Here is a 21,322-nt window from a genome sequence, read left to right on the forward strand (position 1 = left end):
GAGCTACTGTGATGTGGGGAGGGGATTCTCGAAAGCAGAGTCCTCATCTCATTAAAGGGAAAATTACTCTTCCTGTCTCTTAGCATGGCTTAAGAAGGATCTGCTGTCCAGAGATGTAGTCCTGCCTCCCAGAGGGATGGCCCCTTAGATAGGTAATTGACCTGTCCAAATTGAATATTAGGGTCCAACCACACAAGCGGTCCTCTAAGTTGGAACTGAAGGAAATAATTTTCCTTTAGTGTGTTTTGACTACTCCAGTAACAATAGCTATTCTCTGAGTATCTTTCTCACCAAATTTTCTATTCACTTTTCTTCCTACATTTTTGATGTATAGCTATTCCATTGGATCTGGTCCACAAGGTAGCATAGAGTTGCACAAATGGTATTTTCTTCCAAGCAAAATGTATGACTATGTACCTTGTCCAGATTCTGCCCATTGTGAAGATGTCCCTTCACCAGTACTTTCAGCATTGTCCCAGCAAAGGCTCTAATACTCTAGATGTATCCTTCTGGGTGATTCCTGCTTAGTGAGAAGAACCATCCGTGCCGTACCCTGACCTTCTTTTTCTCACTCAGTCATTCCTAAAGCATATTTATGAGGCTAGAGAGGCATATTTGAGATAGAAAAGCATTCTCACAGATCTAGAAACCGTAGCATTTGGACCATTTCTTTATATAAGCTGTTTGTTCCTGCAGGACCTGCTCAAACCTAACCATATATACCACAGTTCTATGAAAAAAAAATTAGATCTATGAATGTCTAATTTCTCTACTTAGTGAATCAAATAAATGTCAATTCATAAAGTGATGCTCAGATCACATGGTAACTTGGTGTTCTGTTGCCTAATACTCTGTTTCCATTAAGGCTAAATAGCAAGCACATAGTTGTTTTTCAGAGGAGAGAAATTGCCTACAAATGATCCCAGGACCTTTCTCCAAACTCTTAAGGTTCTCTCCTGAAAATCACTTATGGGGCCTGCCATAGACTCATAGACTCCAGTCCACATTCTTTTTTTTTTTTTTTTTTCTTTTTCACTGAAACCTGAAGTCTAATCAAGTATTTTGCATTGCATGAATCAAGTGATAGAAGAGTCTACACAGAAGCCTAGACTTATTGAAAAGGCTTGCTGTGTCCTGGCTGCACATATAACTAGCAGCTTTCAGGGTCATGCGATATGGAGGTTAGAGTGACACATTCCGGTGAGGAATGCGCTACTTTCAAAATCCAAACAGACCTTAATTGCAAAATGGCTTTTGTGTCCACTGAGACTCTAAAGAGAGGACTTACTCCAAGGGCTCAGCCTTCAAATGTTGCTTGGTCGGTTTCCTTTGTGTCTTTGTTTTGTTTTGTTTTGTTTTGTTTTGTTTTGTTTTGTCTTTTTAAGACAGGGTTTCTCTGTATAGCCCTGGCTGTCCTGGAACTCACTCTGTAGACCAGGTTGGCCTCAAACTCAGAAATCCGCCTGCCTCTGCCTCCCAAGTGCTGGGATTAAAGGCGTGTGCCACTACGCCCGGCCCTTTGCATCTTTTAACATCTTCCTTTGTTGGTATGTTTACTGTTTTGATTAATATGTGTTGTAGGAGGATTTATTTTTTGGTCCTGTCTTAGTGTTTAATCTGCTTCTTGCACCTTGATAGGCAACTTCTTCTTTAGGTTAGGGACATTTTCTTCCATGATGTTGTTGAAATCAATTTCTGTGCTTATGGCTTGGGTTTCTCCTCTTTGCTCTGTTCCTATTACTCACGTATTTGGTTTTTCATAGTTACTGACTGTCTTAGTCAGGGTTTGTATTCCTGCACATCATGACCACTAAGCAAGTTGGGGAGGAAAGGGTTTATTCAGCTTACACTTCCACATTTCTGTTTATCACTAAAGGAAGTCAGGACAGGAACTTATACAAGGCAGAAACTTGGAGGAAGGAGCTGATGCAGAGGTCATGGAGTGGTGTTGATTGCTGGATTTTTTTTTTTACCTTGGTTTGCTCAGCTTGCTTTCTTATAGAACCCAGGATTAACAGCCCAGGGATGGTATCACCCACAATGGGCTGGGTCCTCCCCCTTGATCACTAATTGAGAACATGCCTTACAGCTGGATCTCAAGGAGGCATTTCATCATGGTAGGCTCCTTTCTCTGTGAGAATTCTAGCCTGTGTCAAGTTGACACACAAAACCAGCCAGTACACCCACATTTTCTGAATGTGTTTTGCCTGGATGTTTTTAGAGTTAACATTTTCTTTGACTGAGGTGTCCATTTCTTCTACCTTGTCTTCGCTGTCTGAGATTTTCCCTTCCATGTGTTGTTCTCTCTTCACTCCAAGGTTTTTGTTTCACTTCCTAAATTTTTCATTTCCAGTTTTATATTGGTTTAGGTTTCCCCTTGTGATTTGACTTTTACTTTCCTGTGTTACACTGTTTTTATTGTTTCATTTCACTGATTGTATGTGTGTGCATGCATGCATGTGCGTGTCTATGCGTGTGGTTTTACAGACATCACTACCACACGTATTCACATTCTCTTTAAGGTCTTTGAACATATTTATAATAGCTATTTTAAGTTTTATATTGTAGTTTAGCTTTATTGTATTTCTTTAGTGCCTACTGTAGTAGGGTTGCTGGGTTCTATTCTAATGTTGATGATTATGTTTTTGTGCTGGTGTCTAGGCATCTGGGTTTGGGATGACTGCGACTCTAGGTGTTGATATCTGGTCTTATATCTGTTGAGTGGGTGTTCTGTTCTTTGATTTGTGTTGCCTTCTACACATTTAGGTCCAGGTTTGATGTGGCTACTGATTCCCAGGCCAGGGAGGCTAGTGAGTTCCTGGGCAGGGAAGCTACCTGATATGGGAGGCTGACACAAAGAGATGGGCTGAGGGAAGAAAGCTGGATCCACTAGGAGGTTCTGTGAAGTACTGAGGACATGGAAGTAGAGAGGGAGGACAGGCTCCTTAAATCCCCACTTTAGGATATGTCAATTAGGACATTGTGTGGAAGGTACCATCACAGCTGGCTATTTGTAATGTCAGGATATCAGGAATAAGGTCCTACAATAACCTTTAAAACTTACTGTGCTGACCTCCACCTGAGATGCTTGCCTCACTCTTCTCCCTAAAAACACGTAGTACAGAATTGCACTAAGATTGTTTTGGTTACAAGAAGAATTAAAAACTCTAATTTGCTAATAACTTCTAGTGATTCCATTAAATAACATGCATTTGAGATTTAAATCACAAAGGCTTTGAATCCTTACCTTTTTATGTGCATTATTGTTCAATGTTTTGGTCAGCAAAGCATGTTTACAGCAATTAAAATGCTTTGGGTGTTCTGTGTGGAAAATCATCACCAATATGGCTGCAGTGGAGAGGCGTGACTGGATACTTCTAGTCTACATTCTAATGCACCTACAAGAACTTGGCTATTTCTCATTTAATAAATATTCTATTTTCTTGTAACTATCCATGTGTCTTTGCAAAGGTCATGTTGAGAATTTGGGTGGGTTGGTTGTGGCACTTTTACATCGATCTGTGAAAACTACACTTGAGGGAATTGAGTCCTTAATATCAGCACACAGAAGGTGATGGATTTAAGATCCAAAAGTGCTAAGCTTTACCCTATGGTGGCTGAAAATCAAGCAGTGCATTTGTGATAAACTGATGCTATAGAAATGAAGAATCCAAATTTGGTGAGGTATGGATTCAGAGAGACACTGAGGTTGGTCACTTGTTCTCAGGTCACAGCACCTTTAAGCCAGCTTTGACGGGCCCCTCATTGAAGTTGGAAGATGAACTCTAACTTGCAATGGAGTTCACAGGAGCTGTTAAGGCCTGAACTGTGGATATCCACCAAAGAAATCTAAACATATGGAAAGAGTCAGCCAAAGAGAGAGTCTGCATGGTCAACAGGGATCATAGCTTAGACACGTAGCTGTCTGAGTCAGCAATGATATTTAGTATATGATCCTTTTCCCTATGTGTACTTGTCTTGTTTTGGACTTGCCATTCCTTCCTATGTCCCCATAATTCCACTTTGGAATGGAAATTCATACTCCATGCATTTGTTTGTTGGAAGTCTACAATGTGGTATTATTTGTTTAATTTTGCAGGTAGTCACAGTTAATGGTCTAAGAAAAAGATTAAGCTTAGGAGGTTTGAACACTTCTGGAAATATGATGACTTTTGAGGTTTGTACTGAAACACTATGCAGCAAGAGATGGCTGTGTACTATTTTGCATGACAGGGCTCTGTTGGGTTGTGGGTCACTGGAGCATAGACTACACTTCAGTGATCACAAATCTCACCCTGTAGATGGGTTCTATGTAGTCATAGTACACAGTACAAAGCACTGGTATGGTATGTCCATATAAAATGAGATTCATGGCTGAGGATCAGAGTAGAGGGACACACATTGAGCTTCCACAGCAATTTGTCCTGTATTCTTCTGGAGTCTTCATAAATAATACAGAGGTGACACCACTGTACTAAGCTACTTTCCGGTTGCCAGTGATACTTTGTGAATTCATGGGAATTAATGATTGGGATTCACAGAAAATTAAATATAGGTTTTCAAATGATTATCAAAAGTAGGCTCCAAAACCCTTGAAACAAGCTCAACCCAGGAGACAAACCTGCCTTCGTAATGAGAGAGCCATGCACTCTCTCTTTTAGAACACCATGCAACAGGCAGTTATACCTTCAAGCAGAACTGTGTGTCTGTACACATAAACCAAACCAGAAAGAAGCAGAGTACTAATTTAATATCTAGCTTTAATTTGAAGACATCATGGCATATATTCATCTTATTAAAGTGAAAACTAAAGATCCTTGTGAGAATCATTTAAGGAACTTCAGAGCTAAAAATTGGCAATGATTTCTCAGTATGACTGTGCCTCAGAGTTCACACCACAGTGTTGATCTTATATGAGTTCAGTTTTGCATATCACACAGCACATGCTGGACACTGTGATGGGCTGCTTCCTGCTGTTGAGCCTCTACAGCATCATTCCTCCCATACCAGGAGACAGAAGACTCCCAAGACAATGCAGAGTGCTTGCTTCACTCCTAGACTATGATATTGTTACCAGTCAAGCCACAACTGTTACTCTGGCTGGAATAAAAGCACACATCACATTAATTAGAATGGCTGCAGTACAGTGGCTTTGTCACAATACTACTCTGACATATATTGCCTTCATGTTCACAATGTTCAATGCCAAAATACAGTATATCAATCAGGAAGAAAAGGTTGTCAGCCACAACACAGTAAAAACTCTCCCCACATTTCAAAGAGCTGAACACTTAGTCAAACAGTGAACTGCATGTTGTTTCACACCTGAAGCAAGTGAGGACTTCAGTTCCTTCTCAGCTTTCTGTGGGCAGCTGAGGGTGGGAGTGTGACTCTGTTATACCTGAGCCCTTCCAGGTGTCAGATAGCTGTTCTTTCCCAAATCTTCATATTCAGGCAAATCAGGAGCCATTTCTCCTCTACACATTGAGCTTCCACAGCAATTTGTCCTGAATTCTTCTGGAGTCTTCATATATAAGCAAACAATACATTAAAACCAAGAGACTAACTGTAAGGAAACGGAGTGAAGAAACAGAATTAACAATCAGTGTCTCACTCACCAAGTCACTAAATTGATTCAGGCCCATGTAGAAGCTGGTCTTGCCCCGCTCATAGTCTGCATTGTGTGCCTCAATTTTCTTCTTATTCTCCTCCCACATGAGTCTTCTGTGTCTTTCTTCATCCTGAAAATGAGTACAACAGATAGCATTTCTCATCTTAACACCACACACAAGCTGAGGAAATGGTATGTAGAGAAAGAAGAGCCAAAGCATGTGGTCTCATGACACTGTTGTCAGCCATTCTCCTTACCCAGTATGGGTTCATAATGCATGTCTTTAGGCAAGTCCTTAGTGATGGCTTGTCTTTATGGCCATATTTATGCCCACAGACTCCCAACAGCAAGAGTCCTTCTTTCTGAGATCCCTCTAGACTGTGCCCATTTTACCAACCAGACTGTAGGCTTTTGCAAATGTTGTCTTCCATTCTTTCCACTCATTATCCAAACTTGGATCAGGGGATGGAGCAGCTGACATCATTCCCAAGCAGAGGATGAGCAGGAAGACAGCACTATTTGGGTTCCCAAAACATAGACAATGAGTTGTTGTCCAATACTATGGTCAGACCCAAAAGGTAAATGCAAGTAATGTTATACATACTGTCTAAGCTCTATTTAGCAATATATATGTATGTGCATGTATGTATGTAATAACAATGAGTAAAAAAAGAGAACAGAATTTAAAAAGTATCAGAAAAGGCATGTCTGAGAATGTGAGGCAGAAAAAGGAGGAGAAAAAAATGTAATCCTATTATCATCATAAAAAATTAAGAAGCCGGGCGTGGTGGCGCACGCCTTTAATCCCAGCACTCGGGAGGCAGAGGCAGGCGGATTTCTGAGTTCGAGGCCAGCCTGGTCTACAAAGTGAGTGCCAGGACAGCCAGGGCTACACAGAGAAACCCTGTCTCGAAAAAAACCAAAAAAAAAAAAAAAAAAAAATTAAGAGACAGACAAACAAGAAAACAAAGCAAAAACAAAACAGTGAATAAAACCTACGAAATAGGAGATGTCTCAGGTAACCAGAGTAGAGCTGTGAGGAAGTTTGTTGAAAATGAGTTAGCAGGTAGGGGGCCTGTGTACCTTGCTTTTCTCTGCTCTCACCTGAAGTGCTGCAGCTTCTGTTCACAGATAGAAACCAGAACTTTGTTGTCCAGGGCCTCTGAAGAGCAACTGACAGAGGAGGCTAGTGGTGCATGAGGAGAGCAGCCTGTGGCTCCACCTTTTCCTTCCTGGAGCACTGCTAGTTCTTTCCTGAAGCCTCGGCCTGGCCCACAGAGCAGACGTCACAAGCCAGCTTCACAACTACAGACAGGAAAACATCTAGAGACTGACCAGACGCAAGGACTAGGCTGAGTCATACAGGAAGCATGAGACTTCTCTGACAATGCCAAGACTCACAGGATGTCTGGTTCTCTAGAGTTAACAATTGTTAGAGAACACAATTATGGCAAGATGAAGTCAGTGGGGAGAGCTACAGTGTCTCACAGTCCTACATCAGATTCTGCATCTGTAGAGAGAGCATCAAGCAGTGCGTACCTGTCTGTGTCTGTCTTGTTAGAAACGCAGCCCAAGACAGACAGAAGCACTTTCAGAGAAGGTGAAACAACCACTCATAGACAGAGTAGTCTGAAACACTCATCACTTACCTGGAATGTCAGTGTCTCAACTCAGGAATTCACAGTGTTTGTGAAAAATGCTAGAGTTGTCTGAACGCAACAACAAATGCCTGATGCATACAAAGCTCTATGGCCTGCAGGGTTTGATGGGACAACTGCAGGGTTTGACTGAACATGAGTTAATTGCTGTGTGGATTTCTCTATTACTCTCACAAGCATAGTTGGGCCTATGATTAAAAAGCAGACTTAACAAAAGTCAGAAAAGACTACAGTGGCCTTGGGCTGCGCAAATACAGAGGATACAAATTTCTACATGTGATCAGAAGTTTGTTTCCATTTTGCTATAACATATAAAAGGTAAATCAGTAGATGCATGGCCATTTTCCTCTGATGTTCTCCAGAGTTGTACCAAATTCTTGTCTGTCATATAATTGAGATTTGAAGATTATTGAATGTGTATTACAGAAAGAATTGGATGGATAGATAATACTTTTCTAAAAAAATGCATATGCTCCCCCAAGTCAAACTGGATAAAAATCTAAGCAGAGAATTGATATACACAGATAGTAGCAATTCAGCTTAGTTCTACATTACAATTCAAATGAAAGAAATCTCTTCACATTTGTGGTCAAGTTGTGGTAGTCTTTGGTTCACATTTTCTGCTACATTCTTTAAGTTACCCATGGAACATTATTCAAAACCTATCATATACTTGGACACAAAGGAATTCTCAACTGATGTACAAAAAATTGAAATAACACCTCCATCCTTTCTGAGCACTGTGGAGTAACGCTGGATATCAAAAGCAACAGAAAGCTTATAAACACATGGAAACGAAAAAATTTCCAGTGAATAAAATTGGGTCAAGATAGAAATCAGAAAGAGATCAAAACATTGTCAGATTTAAATTAATTACATTACATATCCAAAGTTATGGAACACAAATGAAGGTGGGTCTAAGAGAACTAAGCTCATATAGCTACGTGCTTACATAAAAATTTGAGTGATCTTATTTTGCAGAATTTTCCCTGTCCAATAACATTAGGGCAGTGGGAGGCTTGTGATTGGACAGGAGAAGGGAAGCAGAGTGAGGAGTTTAGAAGACACAGAGAGAGGTCTGAGGAGGAGAGGGAGAACCAGAATGGAGGCTGACATGGTGTTATCAAAAGGCTAGAATAACTGTGCTAAAGCTTTATCATTATCATTTGGCTCTTGGCATCTTGTAAATTGTGTCATTATTGGTACATAAATCTGATTGGCTAATTAAGCATTAAGAGTCTTGATTCCAGGGGGGTAATTAGATGTTGAGATGGCTAACCAGGAGGGCACGGGGTATCACATGAAAGCTAGAGGAACTTGGGGGTCCCTGTATATGAGACTGCCTTTTGGGAGCTATGTGGTCTAGCAGGGCTGTCTAGTTGGTGGGCCAAGAGACCAAGTGAGTGAGATCACCTGGCACAGGGGCTAGCTCTAGATATTTCCCGAAACAATCTTATTCTAATAATTAAATATTACTCCTGAAAGTTCTAGAATAAAAAGAAGATATAATCCCAAAAGGAGTAGGTGGCAGGAAATCATCAAAATCATCAATTGTTGACGAAATTCAAGAAGACATTGAAAGATGAAAAAATGTGCTATGCTAATGGATTGGCTTGGATTTGTATAGTGAGAATGGTTATCCCATCAAAAGCACGCTACTGACTCAGTGCAATCTCCATCAAAATTCTAACACAATTCTTCACAGATCTTGAAAACCTTTTCAGTATGTCTAATCTGACTCAACACACAGACTTAGGGAATCTTGAGCCTTGGGAGACAAGACACCATCTTACCGCCCAATAGATACAAGAATTCTGCTATGTTTTGTAATATTTGATAATAATTTAATTATAAATACTATTCCTATTCTCACATTAGTGATTGTATACTTATTAGAATACATCATATAAGTTCTGGCAACTCAGGAATACTGTGAAAAAATATTTTTTCCTAGAAAAGAACTCAACAATTAGTTGTTCGATAACAAAAGCCAGATTTGAAAACATATATACATCATCCTGAGTGAGGTAACACATTCACAAAGGAACTCACACAATATGTACTCACTGATAAGTGGATATTAGCCCAAAACCTAGGATACCCAAGATATAAGATACAATTCCCTAAACACATGAAACTCAAGAAAAATGAAGACTGAAGTGTGGACACTATGCCCCTCCTTAGAAGTGGGAACAAAACACCCTTGGAAGGAGTTACAGAGACAAAGTTTGGAGCTGAGATGAAAGGATGGACCATGTAGAGACTGCCTTATCCAGGGATCCACCCCATAATCAGCATCCAAACGCTGACACCATTGCATACACTAGCAAGATTTTATCGAAAGGACCCAGATGTAGCTGTCTCTTGTGAGACTATGCCGGGGCCTAGCAAACACAGAAGTGGATGCCCACAGTCAGCTAATGGATGGATCACAGGGCTCCCAATGGAGGAGCTAGAGAAAGTACCCAAGGAGCTAAAGGGATCTGCAACCCTATAGGTGGATCAACATTATGAACTAACCAGTACCCCGGAGCTCTTGACTCTAGCTGCATATGTATCAAAAGATGGCCTAGTCGGCCATCACTGGAAAGAGAGGCCCATTGGACACACAAACTTTATATGCCCCAGAACAGGGGAACGCCAGGGCCAAAAAGGGGGAGTGGGCGGGTAGGGGAGTGGGGGTGGGTGGGTATGGGGGACTTTTGGTATAGCATTGGAAATGTAAATGAGCTAAATACCTAATAAAAAATGGAAAGAAAAAAAAAACATATATACAATTACCATTATATACTGACTTTAGCACTTTGCTTTTACATACTTTGGAATACATGAAACAACAATTAATTAAAAAAAGAGGCAGTGAATCGGGGAGAGAGAAAGAAGAGGTATGTGAGAGGGTTTGTGGGGAGGGAAAGAAATGGGCAAATGATGTAATTAGAACCTCATAAAATGAAGTAGAAAGAGGTTCCCTGCACAGGTGCAGTGATGCCTAACAGAATAAGGAGCCATCACTTTGCACTGAATTTTTTCAAACAATTTTTAACCTATCAAATTCCTGTGAATTAAAATCATTGAATACCAGACATTTTCATATAGACTTTCAGATCATTATCAAGAGTGTGCACCTAAAGCCCTGGAAACAAAACATAATTAAGGATGGAATACTGATTCTATATTGAAACGACCACTCACACTCTTCTCTGAACACCAGCACACAGTCAATTATGCCTTCACACAGAACTATGTGTTAGCCACCTAAAAAATTTGCCTCCACAAAACCAGAAAGAAACCAGGACACTGCCTTTTAAATAGTTTTATTTTAAAGATATAGACTTGAATCTTCTTTTTAAATTTTAAATTTAAAATTATTCTGAAGATCATTATATAAATGAGTTGAGAGCCTGAGTTAAGGTAATGGTAAGTTTTTATTAGTGTGAACATGCTTTGGAGTTGATATCATAGTATGGATTTAAGGGACTTGAGTGCAGGATCCCACTTGTCAGGGGCTACTGAGTTGGGGAGGCCCCTGCTGTTTTATGCTTGCCCTTGTCCCAGTTCAGATCTTCTTTTTCACCATAAGGCAGTTCACATATTGGGGCAGACATCTGTTAGACAACAGCACAGTGGCTGTTTCACTCGTTGCCTAACTTCATACTGCTGTCTATGTTACTGTGGCTGGAAGGAAAGCACATGTCGCATCAATTACAAAAAAAATGTAGCTCAGTGGCTTTATCATAGTATCTCCTGGAATGTATGCCTTTCAAGGGCACTAGCCATGTCTAAAGCTCAGCAAGCAGTACATGTACCATGAGCAAGAAGGGAAGGTAGTCACCTACAACCACATATCAACTCCAGCCACATTGCATGGAGCAGAACACTTAGACAGTGGACTGCATGTTGTTCCACAGCTGATATAAATGAGGGCTTCAGTTCCTTCTTGGCTTCCATGTGGGAATGTAACACTGTCATACCTGATTTGGTACAAAAAACCCATCGCCACTCTCTGTGTAATCCTCAAATTCAGGGTCATCAACAACTGGCTGTGTTTTCTCCTCTTCCAACATTGGGTGGAAAATGTTAGTCATTATTTTCATTAGTTCTTCATCAGTCTTCATGGGAAAAGCAAATAAAATGTTGAAAACCAACAGACTAACTGTAAAGATCTGAAGTGAAGAAATAGATTTAAGCTGTCCAAATCACACTTACCAGCTGACCAAAGAAGACTCTCAATTCTATGTCGATGCCATCCTTCTCCTGGTCATTTTTGCTATTGTTCAGTTTCATGACAAACTCATTCCACGTTGCTTTTTTGAGTCCTTCTTTATCCTAGAAATGAACATATGTGACAGCATTTCCTTCATATTAACTCTACCCTCAAGTCAACCAAGTATATTTGCTGTGAGAGGTGAAGAGGAGCAATGGAGAGGGATCTGTACACTATAGCTAGCCTTTCTGTGCACTCTTCATTTTGGAAATGTCGGCTTCCTTGTGTTCATAGTATACAACTTTAATCAACTTCTTGGTCATGGTTGTCCCCTATGACCTCTTTTATGCCTTTATACTCCTAATAGCAAGGACTATTCTCCTTGAGATCCCTTTGGACAGTCCCCATGTGACCAACCACCCTGTCAGTTTCCTCATATGTTACCTTCTGCTCTTGCACTTCAGTATCCAAAGTTGGTTCAGGGATTATAGCAGCTGAGGCCACACCCAGGCACAGGATGACCAAGAAGACTGTAGGAGTCATGTCTCAAGTACCTAGAGGAAAAAGGATAAATCTCTGTCTAAATATTTCAAAGCTACTATTTTTTTTCCATTTTATATTAGGTATTTAGATCATTTACATTTCCAATGCTATACCAAAAGTCCCCCATACCCACCCACCCCCACTCCCCTACCCACCCACTCCCCCTTTTTGGCCCTGGCGTTCCCCTGTACTGGGGCATATAAAGTTTGCGTGTCCAATGGGCCTCTCTTTCCAGTGATGGCCGACTAGGCCATCTTTTGATACATATGCAGCTAGAGTCAAGAGCTCCGGGGTACTGGTTAGTTCATAATGTTGTTCCATCTATAGGGTTGCAGATCCCTTTAGCTCCTTGGCTACTTTCTCTAGCTCCTCCATTGGGAGCCCTGTGATCCATCCATTAGCTGACTGTGGGCATCCACTTCTGTGTTTGCTAGGCCCCGGCATAGTCTCACAAGAGACAGCTACATCTGGGTCCTTTCGATAAAATCTTGCTAGTGTATGCAATGGTGTCAGTGTTTGGATGCTGATTATGGGGTGGATCCCTGGCTCACACCAGTCAGAATGGCTAAGATAAAAAATTCAGGAGACAGCAGATGCTGGCGTGGATGTGGAGAAAGAGGAACACTCCTCCATTGTTGGTGGGATTGCAGGCTTGTACAACCACTCTGGAAATCAGTCTGGCGGTTCCTCAGAAAATTGGATATAGTACTACTGGAGGATCCAGCAATACCTCTCCTGGGCATATATCCAGAAGATGCCCCAACTGGTAAGAAGGACACATGCTCCACTATGTTCATAGCAGGCTTATTTATAATAGCCAGAAGCTGGAAAGAACCCAGATGCCCCTCAACAGAGGAATGGATACAGAAAATGTGGTACATCTACACAATGGAGTACTACTCAGCTATTAAAAAGAATGAATTTATGAAATTCCTAGCCAAATGGATGGACCTGGAGGGCATCATCCTGAGTGAGGTAACACAATCACAAAGGAACTCACACAATATGTACTCACTGATAAGTGGATATTAGCCCGAAACCTAGGATAACCAAGATATAAGATATAATTTGCTAAACACATGAAACTCAAGAAGAATGAAGACTGAAGTGTGGACACTATGCCCCTCCTTAGAATTGGGAACAAAACACCCATGGAAGGAGTTACAGAGACAAACTTTGGAGCTGAGATGAAAGGCTACTATTTTTTTAAACTGAGAAATCAAGGCACCCATGGTAGTTAAGGACTGATTGAACTTTTCCAAGTATTTATCTAAACATTGTGGAAATCTATGGATGTGGTTTAGTTTCAGAAAATATATTGAAGTATTTGTTAGTAGTTGTTCATAGTTCTAGTGATGGAAATAGCTAATTAGTGTGAGCTTCAGTTTTCAGAGAGATGTTCATGTACATCATGATTCCAAAAGCTATTGCTGTAACAGAGGACTTAACGAAGATCTGGTCTAGTATTTATAAAGACTAATGAGACTTCAAAAGGTGAGAGACATTGAACATCATCTTCTTCCTTATTACACAGCAGGAGCTACCATGTCTTGAACTCTCCCCTCTTGAGTGATAACAGTCTAGTCGTCTGTCCTTCTTGGAGAATGCAGGAGTGACAGCAATGACTGATCCCTCTGACCCTCCACTGTTACTGTGGCTCCTGAGTCTCCACTCACTGCCACAGAGAAAAAGAGGTTCACAAGGTCATGCAGTCAGATATAAAGTAGACCACTCCCAGGATTCTCAGCTCAAGATTTTCTAGGTCTTCTGTTTTACTCCCCTAGAAGACACCAAGTCAGGAGCATGCTGCCTGGTATTCCTTCTGCACAGAGGATTCAAATTTTCTTGGTATGGGAAAAAGTGATCCTAAGTGGGAAGTACTGGGTGTGGCTGCTGCCATTGTTCAGGGCACCAACTGGCACTCCCTGTGACCAGGCTCAGACTTACACTCAATGGGATCTAGCACAAAGTTGCATGCTTGAGGGGACTGGTTTTTCTTTGGATCTTCCACTCATCCTCCTTGCTTCTCTACACCAAGGCTCCTGATGGTCAGATTTTCTCTTGGGCCTCATTCTCCAGGGAGTTTCTCCAGAGCACTCCATAAGTTCCCAATCTGCTCTGGCAGAGTCAGGGCCTTACCTGTGATGTCCAATGCTGTGCTGGGCACTCCAGTGGTTCAGCTCTTCAGAGGTCCCTGGAGATCCAGAATCTAGCTGAGCCGCACACCATTCAGTCTTTAAATCCCTAATTTCTGGCTACTAAGCACCACCCATAAGTACTAATGTTTTTATGATTGGTTGTGTTGATGACACCATTGGGCCCCAGGCTCTAGGACTCCAGGCATTAATGAAATTGAAGGATGAAGTGTGGATTGCTGCATTGGACTATGGGAGAGATTTGCATGAGTCAGTTTTAGAGGAAGGTTGGAAATGAATGTTGAGGTCCTTGGCTCATTTAGTACCCTGATATTGTGCTTTGTGGGCTGCCGAAGAAGAAGTGGTTCTAGGTAACTTTATGTAGCTTTTCAGTCTAACAATTGTTTTGACTTGGAGGAAGAAACACCCTGGAGCAGTGTGAATCAGCATATTCAAGCCTAATGTCTCTTGAAATACAGACCTCATGATACTTCCCCACTGTCTGAGTTTATCCAGGTGGGTCTCACATAGAGAAGGGGATAGAGAAGTGGTTTTTGTAGTTAATAGCACTTACTGATCTTGTAGAAGACCTGAATTTAATTCCCAGGACTCTCTTGGAGCTCCCAACTGTATTTAAAGTTTCAGGGAATACAATGTCCTATTGTTTTGCCTCTTTGAGAACTAGACACATAAATGAAACAGGTAAAACACACATAAATGTAAAACAAAGTTAAATAAAAGTTGCTTAGAAAAAGTGGAAATAGCTGAGTGACCCCATGAGAAGACCAGCAGTCTAAACTGAGCTGGACCCCTGAGATCTCTCAGACATGGAGCTGCCAAACAGACAGCATACACCAGCTGATATGAGGCCCCTGGCACATACACAGCAGAGGACTGCCTGAACTGGCCTAAGTGAAAGAAGATGCACCTAGCTGTGAAGAGATTTGAGGCCCCAGGGAGTTGGGAGGTCTGGTTTGGTGAGGGTGGGGTGGTGGGGACATCCTCTTGGAGATGAGGGGAAGAGGTAGGGAATGGGGAGTGGTCATGGGACAGACCAGGAGGGGAATGAAGACTGGACTATAAAAGAGGATTAAATAATAATAATAATAATAATAATAATAATAATAATAATAATAGTAGTAGTAGTAGTAGTAGTAGTAGTAGTAGTAGTAGTAGTAGTGCTAATAAAAAAGACAATAGTTAGGGTAAGGCTGTTTTGAAACAAAGAATAGATTGTCAAGGGCAAATCCTTAGATGGGACCAGGGATGAAATGCCTAGAAGAAGGTCCCTAAGATACTTCCATTGCTGATGCTTCCTCCCAGTCTCCTCACTCAGAAATACTTTATCCTCTCATGTCTTTAGTGATAGATTTGTGATATATGAATCATTTACTAAAGGACTTTGCTGATAAATGCATAAAGGGAAATGAGAAATATGGAAATTTCTTCAGGACTCTTTCTGGGTTTTCCTTATGGAAATCCCATGTTCATCTTGAGGTTTAAGTTAGGACACTTCTTAAACTTCAATGTTAAAATGTAAAACAAGGAGAATGTAAGAGTGTTTCAGGTAGAAGAAAACACAGGTACATAAACATAATCTCTGACTAGTACAATCGAAGATTTGCAACCAGGGGAACATGGCCCATTGAATCAAGTAAGTAGGGCTAATGTGGGCTCACAGAGATGGAAGCAGCAAGCATGCATGGAGCCTTCTGTATTAATAAGTTATGGCCGTCAGCTTGGTGTTCTTGTAAGACTCTCAACAGTGGAAGCAAGTGTATCTCTGACTCCTTTGCCTGCTTTGGGTCTATTTCTCCTCTTATTAGGTTACCTTGTCCAGCCTCAATATGGAGGCTTTTGGCTGGTCTTACTGTGCTGTGTTTTGTCCTGTCTGACTGTCAGCTCTTGGAGTCTGGATCTTTTCTGAAGCGAAATGGTGGAGAAGCGGATCTGGGGCAGAGGAATGGTGGAGAGAACCTGGGAGGAATGAGGAGAAGTGTCATTGTGGTGGGGTTTATTGTATGAGAGAAGAATCTATTTTCTATTAAAAAAGGCTCAGAAATGTTCCAAATCATTGTACTTTTATCAATAGCATAAACACACACACCTACACACACATATATATCTATATATCTATGTCTACATCTATGTCTATTTCTAGGTCTCTGTTTATATCTATGTCTCTATGTCTCTGTCTCTCTGTCTCTATGTCTCTGTGATGGTTTGTATATTCTTGGACCAGGGAGTGGCACCATTTGGAGGTGTGGCCAGGTTGGAGTAGGTGTGTCACTGTGGGTGTGGGCATAAGATCCTCACCCTAGTTGCCTGGAAGTCAGTCTTCCACCAGCAGCCTTTGGATGAAGACATAGAACCCTCAGCTCTGCCTGCGCCATGCCTGCCTGGATACTGCCATTCTCCCACCTTGAAGATAATGGACTGAACCTCTGAACCTGTAAGCCAGCCCCAATTAAATGTTGTTTTTATAAGATTTGCCTTGGTCATGGTGTCTGTTCACAGCAGTAAAACCCTAACTAAGACAGTCTCTATCTATCTATCTATCTATCTATCTATCTATCTATCTATCTATCTATCTATCATCTATGTAATCTATATATATATCTGTATAGGTATCTATCTATCATGTTTGTATGTATGCATGCATGTATGTATCTATGTACATAGTTATACATCTATATATCTATATAGCTATTTATCTTTATATATACCTATATCTGTATCTCACACATTCATTATAGAAATTCTTTTCAAGAAAAACAACTACCTTACCACTTCCACAATGTTTTCAATGAATATTTTCACTATTCATTCAAAACTTAATCATAATTTACATATTTCATACATATCAATTTATAGATTCTTCTGATTGAGACTCATTTGGGCACCACCCAGAAACATTATGTGATTTGTCACTTTCATTCTGTGACATATACATTGTATAAAAGTTCCCATTTTAGGTATTGTAGGTCAAGAGCTCAGTGGCACTAGCCTCTTAGAAGCCCACTAAAACATATAAGCAGTGGGCCTGTAAGATAAACCTTGCAAGGTAAAGGCATCTTCCACAAAGCCTGGTGGCCTGAAGTTAAGTGACTCAATAGTAGGAAAAAAACCACTGGCTCCTGTGTGCTGTCCTCTGACCTCTACACACATGCCCTCTCCTAAATTCAAAATACACATACACAGACACACACACAGACACACACACACACACACAGATCTCTCTCTCTCTCTCTCTCTCTCTCTTTCTCTCTCTCTCTCTCTCCCTCTCTGTCATCTATCTATCTATCTATCTATCTATCTATCTATCTATCTATCTATCTATCTATCTATCTATCTATCTGAAGAAAAGATATTAAATGATTAAATGTGGGCTTTGAGCATGTACTCATTTCTAGTGTGCTCTCTCTGATTGCTTTCAGTGACTGCTCCAACTGTCAAGTCTGGCACCTTCTGCCATGATACTCCCCTTATTATGAACTCTAACCCATTGGAATAATATGCCAAGGCACACCCTTCCTTCTATAAGTTGCCTTGGTCATGATGTTTCACCAATCATTTTCTGTATAATATTTCATAAACATTTAACACCAATATTTTTCTGTATAATATTTCAGGAATTATAATATTTGGTTGCTTTCCATGTAGATGGAGAAAGAAGATCCAATGCCCATCTCCTCTATGCTAACAAATATGCACAAAGTCTTAATTTGATTCAAAGAATTTGCAATACAAGAAAAAAAACAGTAATGGATGCTTAAGATAGAGAGAGTAAGACACTATTGTTGTTGTAAGTCATTGGGATACCTGTTTTTTACAAACTCTATTAAATTATACTTATATCATCTTAGTTAAGGTCTCTAAATCTAGTTTGAAGCCTGTCTGTGCAATTCTTTGTATAGTTCTGTTCTTCTAACAATTCTATTAAGTCAGTTTAGCATAAACCTTTGTCTTTACCTATGTAGTCCTCCCTACGTGATCCTCCCTACGTGATCAAGAGTCTCTTTCTCCACCTTGCCCTAGGTTATGTCCCCTGACATGGTCAACAGCAAGATTGCTGTAGGTCTGTCTAGACATCATTTCCTTCTTAACAATTCTCAATCTACTGAGACACAATGTACTCCCTGCAATAATATTTGCATATCTATCTATACGTGACATCAAGCATCCTCTCCTCTTACTGTAGGACTTCATAAATATGACTTCTGTAGCTCTAGCCTACTCTTGAATATAGTTTACCTAGATATTTTAAATAAGTAATTATTCAATCCCTAGATATATTTTAATAAGAAATTATGACCTAATTTCTCTTAAACAGACATTCAGTACCCTTTCTTTTGCTTCTAATTCACTAGAGAAGTAGACACTTTAATAAAAAAGACCATGTTCTGAGTGATTCTGAATCCTCAGTTCCAATAACTTCAAGAGTTATGCTCTACCTATGATCTCTCATGATCCTAGAATTCAGTTTGGAAAGCAAATGATATTGTTAGATGGAAGGTTGACAGTGAAGACGCTAAAACTCAACTTATATTTCAGAAGCCATCAGGACCAATGCTCTGTGCTTTTTCTATGGACAGGAGGACAAGAGCCTACTGTATTGATGGAGTACCAGTGATAGGTCAAATAAATGATTATAACTAAGCTAAGAATATCAAACTATTGAGTTTATTTGGTTTGATTACTTAAGCTTGGATGAAAGACTTTTTGCCAGAGAATGGGGGACTCTAAGTAACCACACCATCCAAAAATCCCACAGCATCCTAGGTGATAACCTAAGGTGATAACCTAAGGAACTGGATTCCTGGAACTTCCTCCACAACTTGGGGAATAAGAGCTATTTACAAGGTCAGAAAGCTTCTGAAACTTACCAGATTCACACGGCCCATCCCCAGTGTTTTAAAAGCCAGAATCTGATCAAGTTGTAAGTTCATTCTGTAATGAATATACAACTGGTCTTAAAATAAGTCGAACCAGTGGGATCCAGGGACACAGGAGCTCTGCCTTTACCATTGACATGGGTTCCTTCCGGTCTGGGCTGGTGCCCTGAGCAGACCTTGGGTATGAATTACACAGCCAGTCCCATAACACCCAGAGGAAGCTCCACTCCAAGGGGCTCTAATTCACCCAGGATCATAGGATCACAGGCTCACAGGAGCTTGGCCACATCAGGATCTCAGTGTCCAGAGGCAGCTTGACTATCAGGAGCTCTAATACACCAGGGGTTCAGGATCCCAGAATCTCAGAATCCCAGAATCACAGGATCCCAGAGACAGCTGGACTCTGAGGAATTTTGACACAACCAGGATCACGGGAAGGGCAGGCTCCACTCAGATATAGCGAGGGCAGGTAGCACGAGATGTAACCAGAAGGTAGGTGATAAGAACATAAGCAACAGAAACCAAGGTTAATTAGCATCATCAGAATCCAATTCTCCCACCCTTGCAAGTCCTGGATACCCCAACACACCAAAAAAGCAAGATTCGGATGTAAAAATCACTTCTCATGATGATGATAGTGGACTTTAAGAAGGACATAAATAACTCCTTTAAAGAAATTCAGGAAAACACAGGTAAACAGGTAAAAGCCCTTAAAGAGGAAACACAAAAATCTCTTAAGCATTACAGGAAAACAAAATCAAACAGGTGAAGGAAATGAACAAAACCATCCAGGACCTAAAAATGGAAATAGACACAAGAAAGAAATCACAAAAGGAGACAACCCTGGAGTTTAAAAACCTAGAAAAGAGACAATAAAAATCTTGAAAAAAAAAAAGAAGTCATAGAAGTCATCACCAACAGAATACAAGAGATGAGACAATCTCAGGTGGAGAAGATACCAGAGAAAATATTGATACAACAGTCAAAGAAAACACAAAAAGCAAAAAGTTTCTAACCCAAAACATCCAGGCTTCATTTTCATTAAACTCTAAAAAGACTTTAATTTATTTCTTTATTTCTTCCTTGACCAAGTTAATATTGAGTAGAGTGTTCAGCTTCCACGTGTATTTTGGCTTTCTATTATTTATGTTGTTATTGAAGATCAGCCTTAGTCCGTGGTGATCTGATAGGATGCATGGGATTATTTCAATATTTTGTATCTATTGAGGCCTGTTTTGTGACCAATTATATGGTTAATTTTGGATAAGGTACCATGAGGTGCTGAGAAGAAGGTATATCCTTTTGTTTTAGGATAAAGTGTTATACAGATATCTGTTAAATCCATTTGTTTCATAACTTCTGTTAGTTTAACTGTGTCTCTGTTTAGTTTGTGTTTCCAGGATCTGTCCATTGGTGAGAGTGGGGTGTTGAGACTCCCACTATTATAGTGTGAGGTGCAATGTGTACTTTGAGCTTTATTAAAGTTTCTTTAATGAATGTGGATGCCCTTGCTTTTGGAACATAGATATTCAGAATTGAAAGTTCATCTTGGTAGATTTTACCTTTGATGAATATGAAGTGCCCCTCCTTGTCTTTTTTGATACCTTTAGGTTGAAAGTCGATTTTATTTGATATTAGAATGGCTACTCCAGCTTGTTTCTTGAAACCATTTGCTTGGAAAATTGTTTTCCAGCCTTTTACTCTGAGGTAGGGTCTGTCTTTTCCCCTGAGGTGGGTTTCCTGTATGCAGCAAAATGTTGGATCCTGTTTATGTAGCCAGTCTGTTAGTCTACGCCTTTTTATTGGAGAATTGAGTCCATTGATATTAGAGATATTAAGGAAAAATAATTGTTCCTTCCTCTTATTTTTGTTGTTAGAGTTGGGATTTTGTTCATGTGGCTATCTTCTTTTAGGTTTGTTGAAGAATTACTTTCTTGCTTTATCTAGGCCATAGTTTCCCTCCTTGTGTTGGAGTTTTTCCTTTATTATCCTTTGAAGGGCTGGATTCATGGAAAGATATTGTGTGTATTTGGTTTTGTCATGGAATACTTAGGTTTCTCCATCTATGGTAATTGAGAGTTTTGTTGGGTTAGCCTGGGCATACATTTATGTTCTCTTAGAATCTGTTTGACATCTTTTCAAGATCTTCTGGCTTTCATAGTCTCTGGTGAGAAGTCTGGTGTAATTCTAATAGGTTTGTCTTTATATGGTACTTGACCTTTTTCCTTTACTGCTTTTAATAGTCTATCTTTATTTAGTGCATTTGTTGTTCTGAT

At 40.3% G+C, this 21,322-nt stretch overlaps 2 protein-coding genes across 5 annotated transcripts; both read right to left on the minus strand.

Moving 5' to 3' along the window:
* Nucleotides 1-4,731: 4,731 nt before the first annotated feature.
* On the minus strand, nucleotides 4,732-7,315 carry Ctla2b (cytotoxic T lymphocyte-associated protein 2 beta). 4 transcript variants are annotated; one of them, NM_007797.1, is made up of 5 exons: nucleotides 6,716-6,828; nucleotides 6,009-6,126; nucleotides 5,619-5,741; nucleotides 5,402-5,524; nucleotides 4,732-5,100 (listed from the first exon to the last, which is right to left on the minus strand). In NM_007797.1, exons 2-5 carry the CDS (start codon nucleotides 6,093-6,095, stop codon nucleotides 5,092-5,094), a joined length of 342 nt encoding a protein of 113 aa, NP_031823.1. In that variant the 5' UTR covers nucleotides 6,096-6,126; nucleotides 6,716-6,828; the 3' UTR covers nucleotides 4,732-5,091. The 4 variants fall into 4 exon arrangements, 3 of the variants coding, with proteins under 3 accessions (NP_031823.1, NP_001139273.1, XP_011242774.1); XR_382421.3 differs by having other exon boundaries at nucleotides 4,741-5,100; nucleotides 5,326-5,524; nucleotides 6,716-7,315; XM_011244472.1 differs by having other exon boundaries at nucleotides 4,741-5,100; nucleotides 6,695-6,779.
* A 3,360-nt stretch (nucleotides 7,316-10,675) lies between these two features.
* On the minus strand, nucleotides 10,676-14,228 carry Tpbpb (trophoblast specific protein beta). The gene is made up of 5 exons (NM_026429.4): nucleotides 14,156-14,228; nucleotides 11,918-12,027; nucleotides 11,476-11,595; nucleotides 11,241-11,378; nucleotides 10,676-10,944 (listed from the first exon to the last, which is right to left on the minus strand). The coding sequence occupies exons 2-5, from the start codon at nucleotides 12,014-12,016 to the stop codon at nucleotides 10,936-10,938; spliced, it is 366 nt and encodes a 121-aa protein (NP_080705.1). The 5' UTR covers nucleotides 12,017-12,027; nucleotides 14,156-14,228; the 3' UTR covers nucleotides 10,676-10,935.
* Between the last annotated feature and the right edge of the window lie 7,094 nt (nucleotides 14,229-21,322).

Source organism: Mus musculus, chromosome 13 (assembly GCF_000001635.26).
Source record: "Mus musculus strain C57BL/6J chromosome 13, GRCm38.p6 C57BL/6J".
Lineage (NCBI taxonomy): Eukaryota > Metazoa > Chordata > Mammalia > Rodentia > Muridae > Mus > Mus musculus.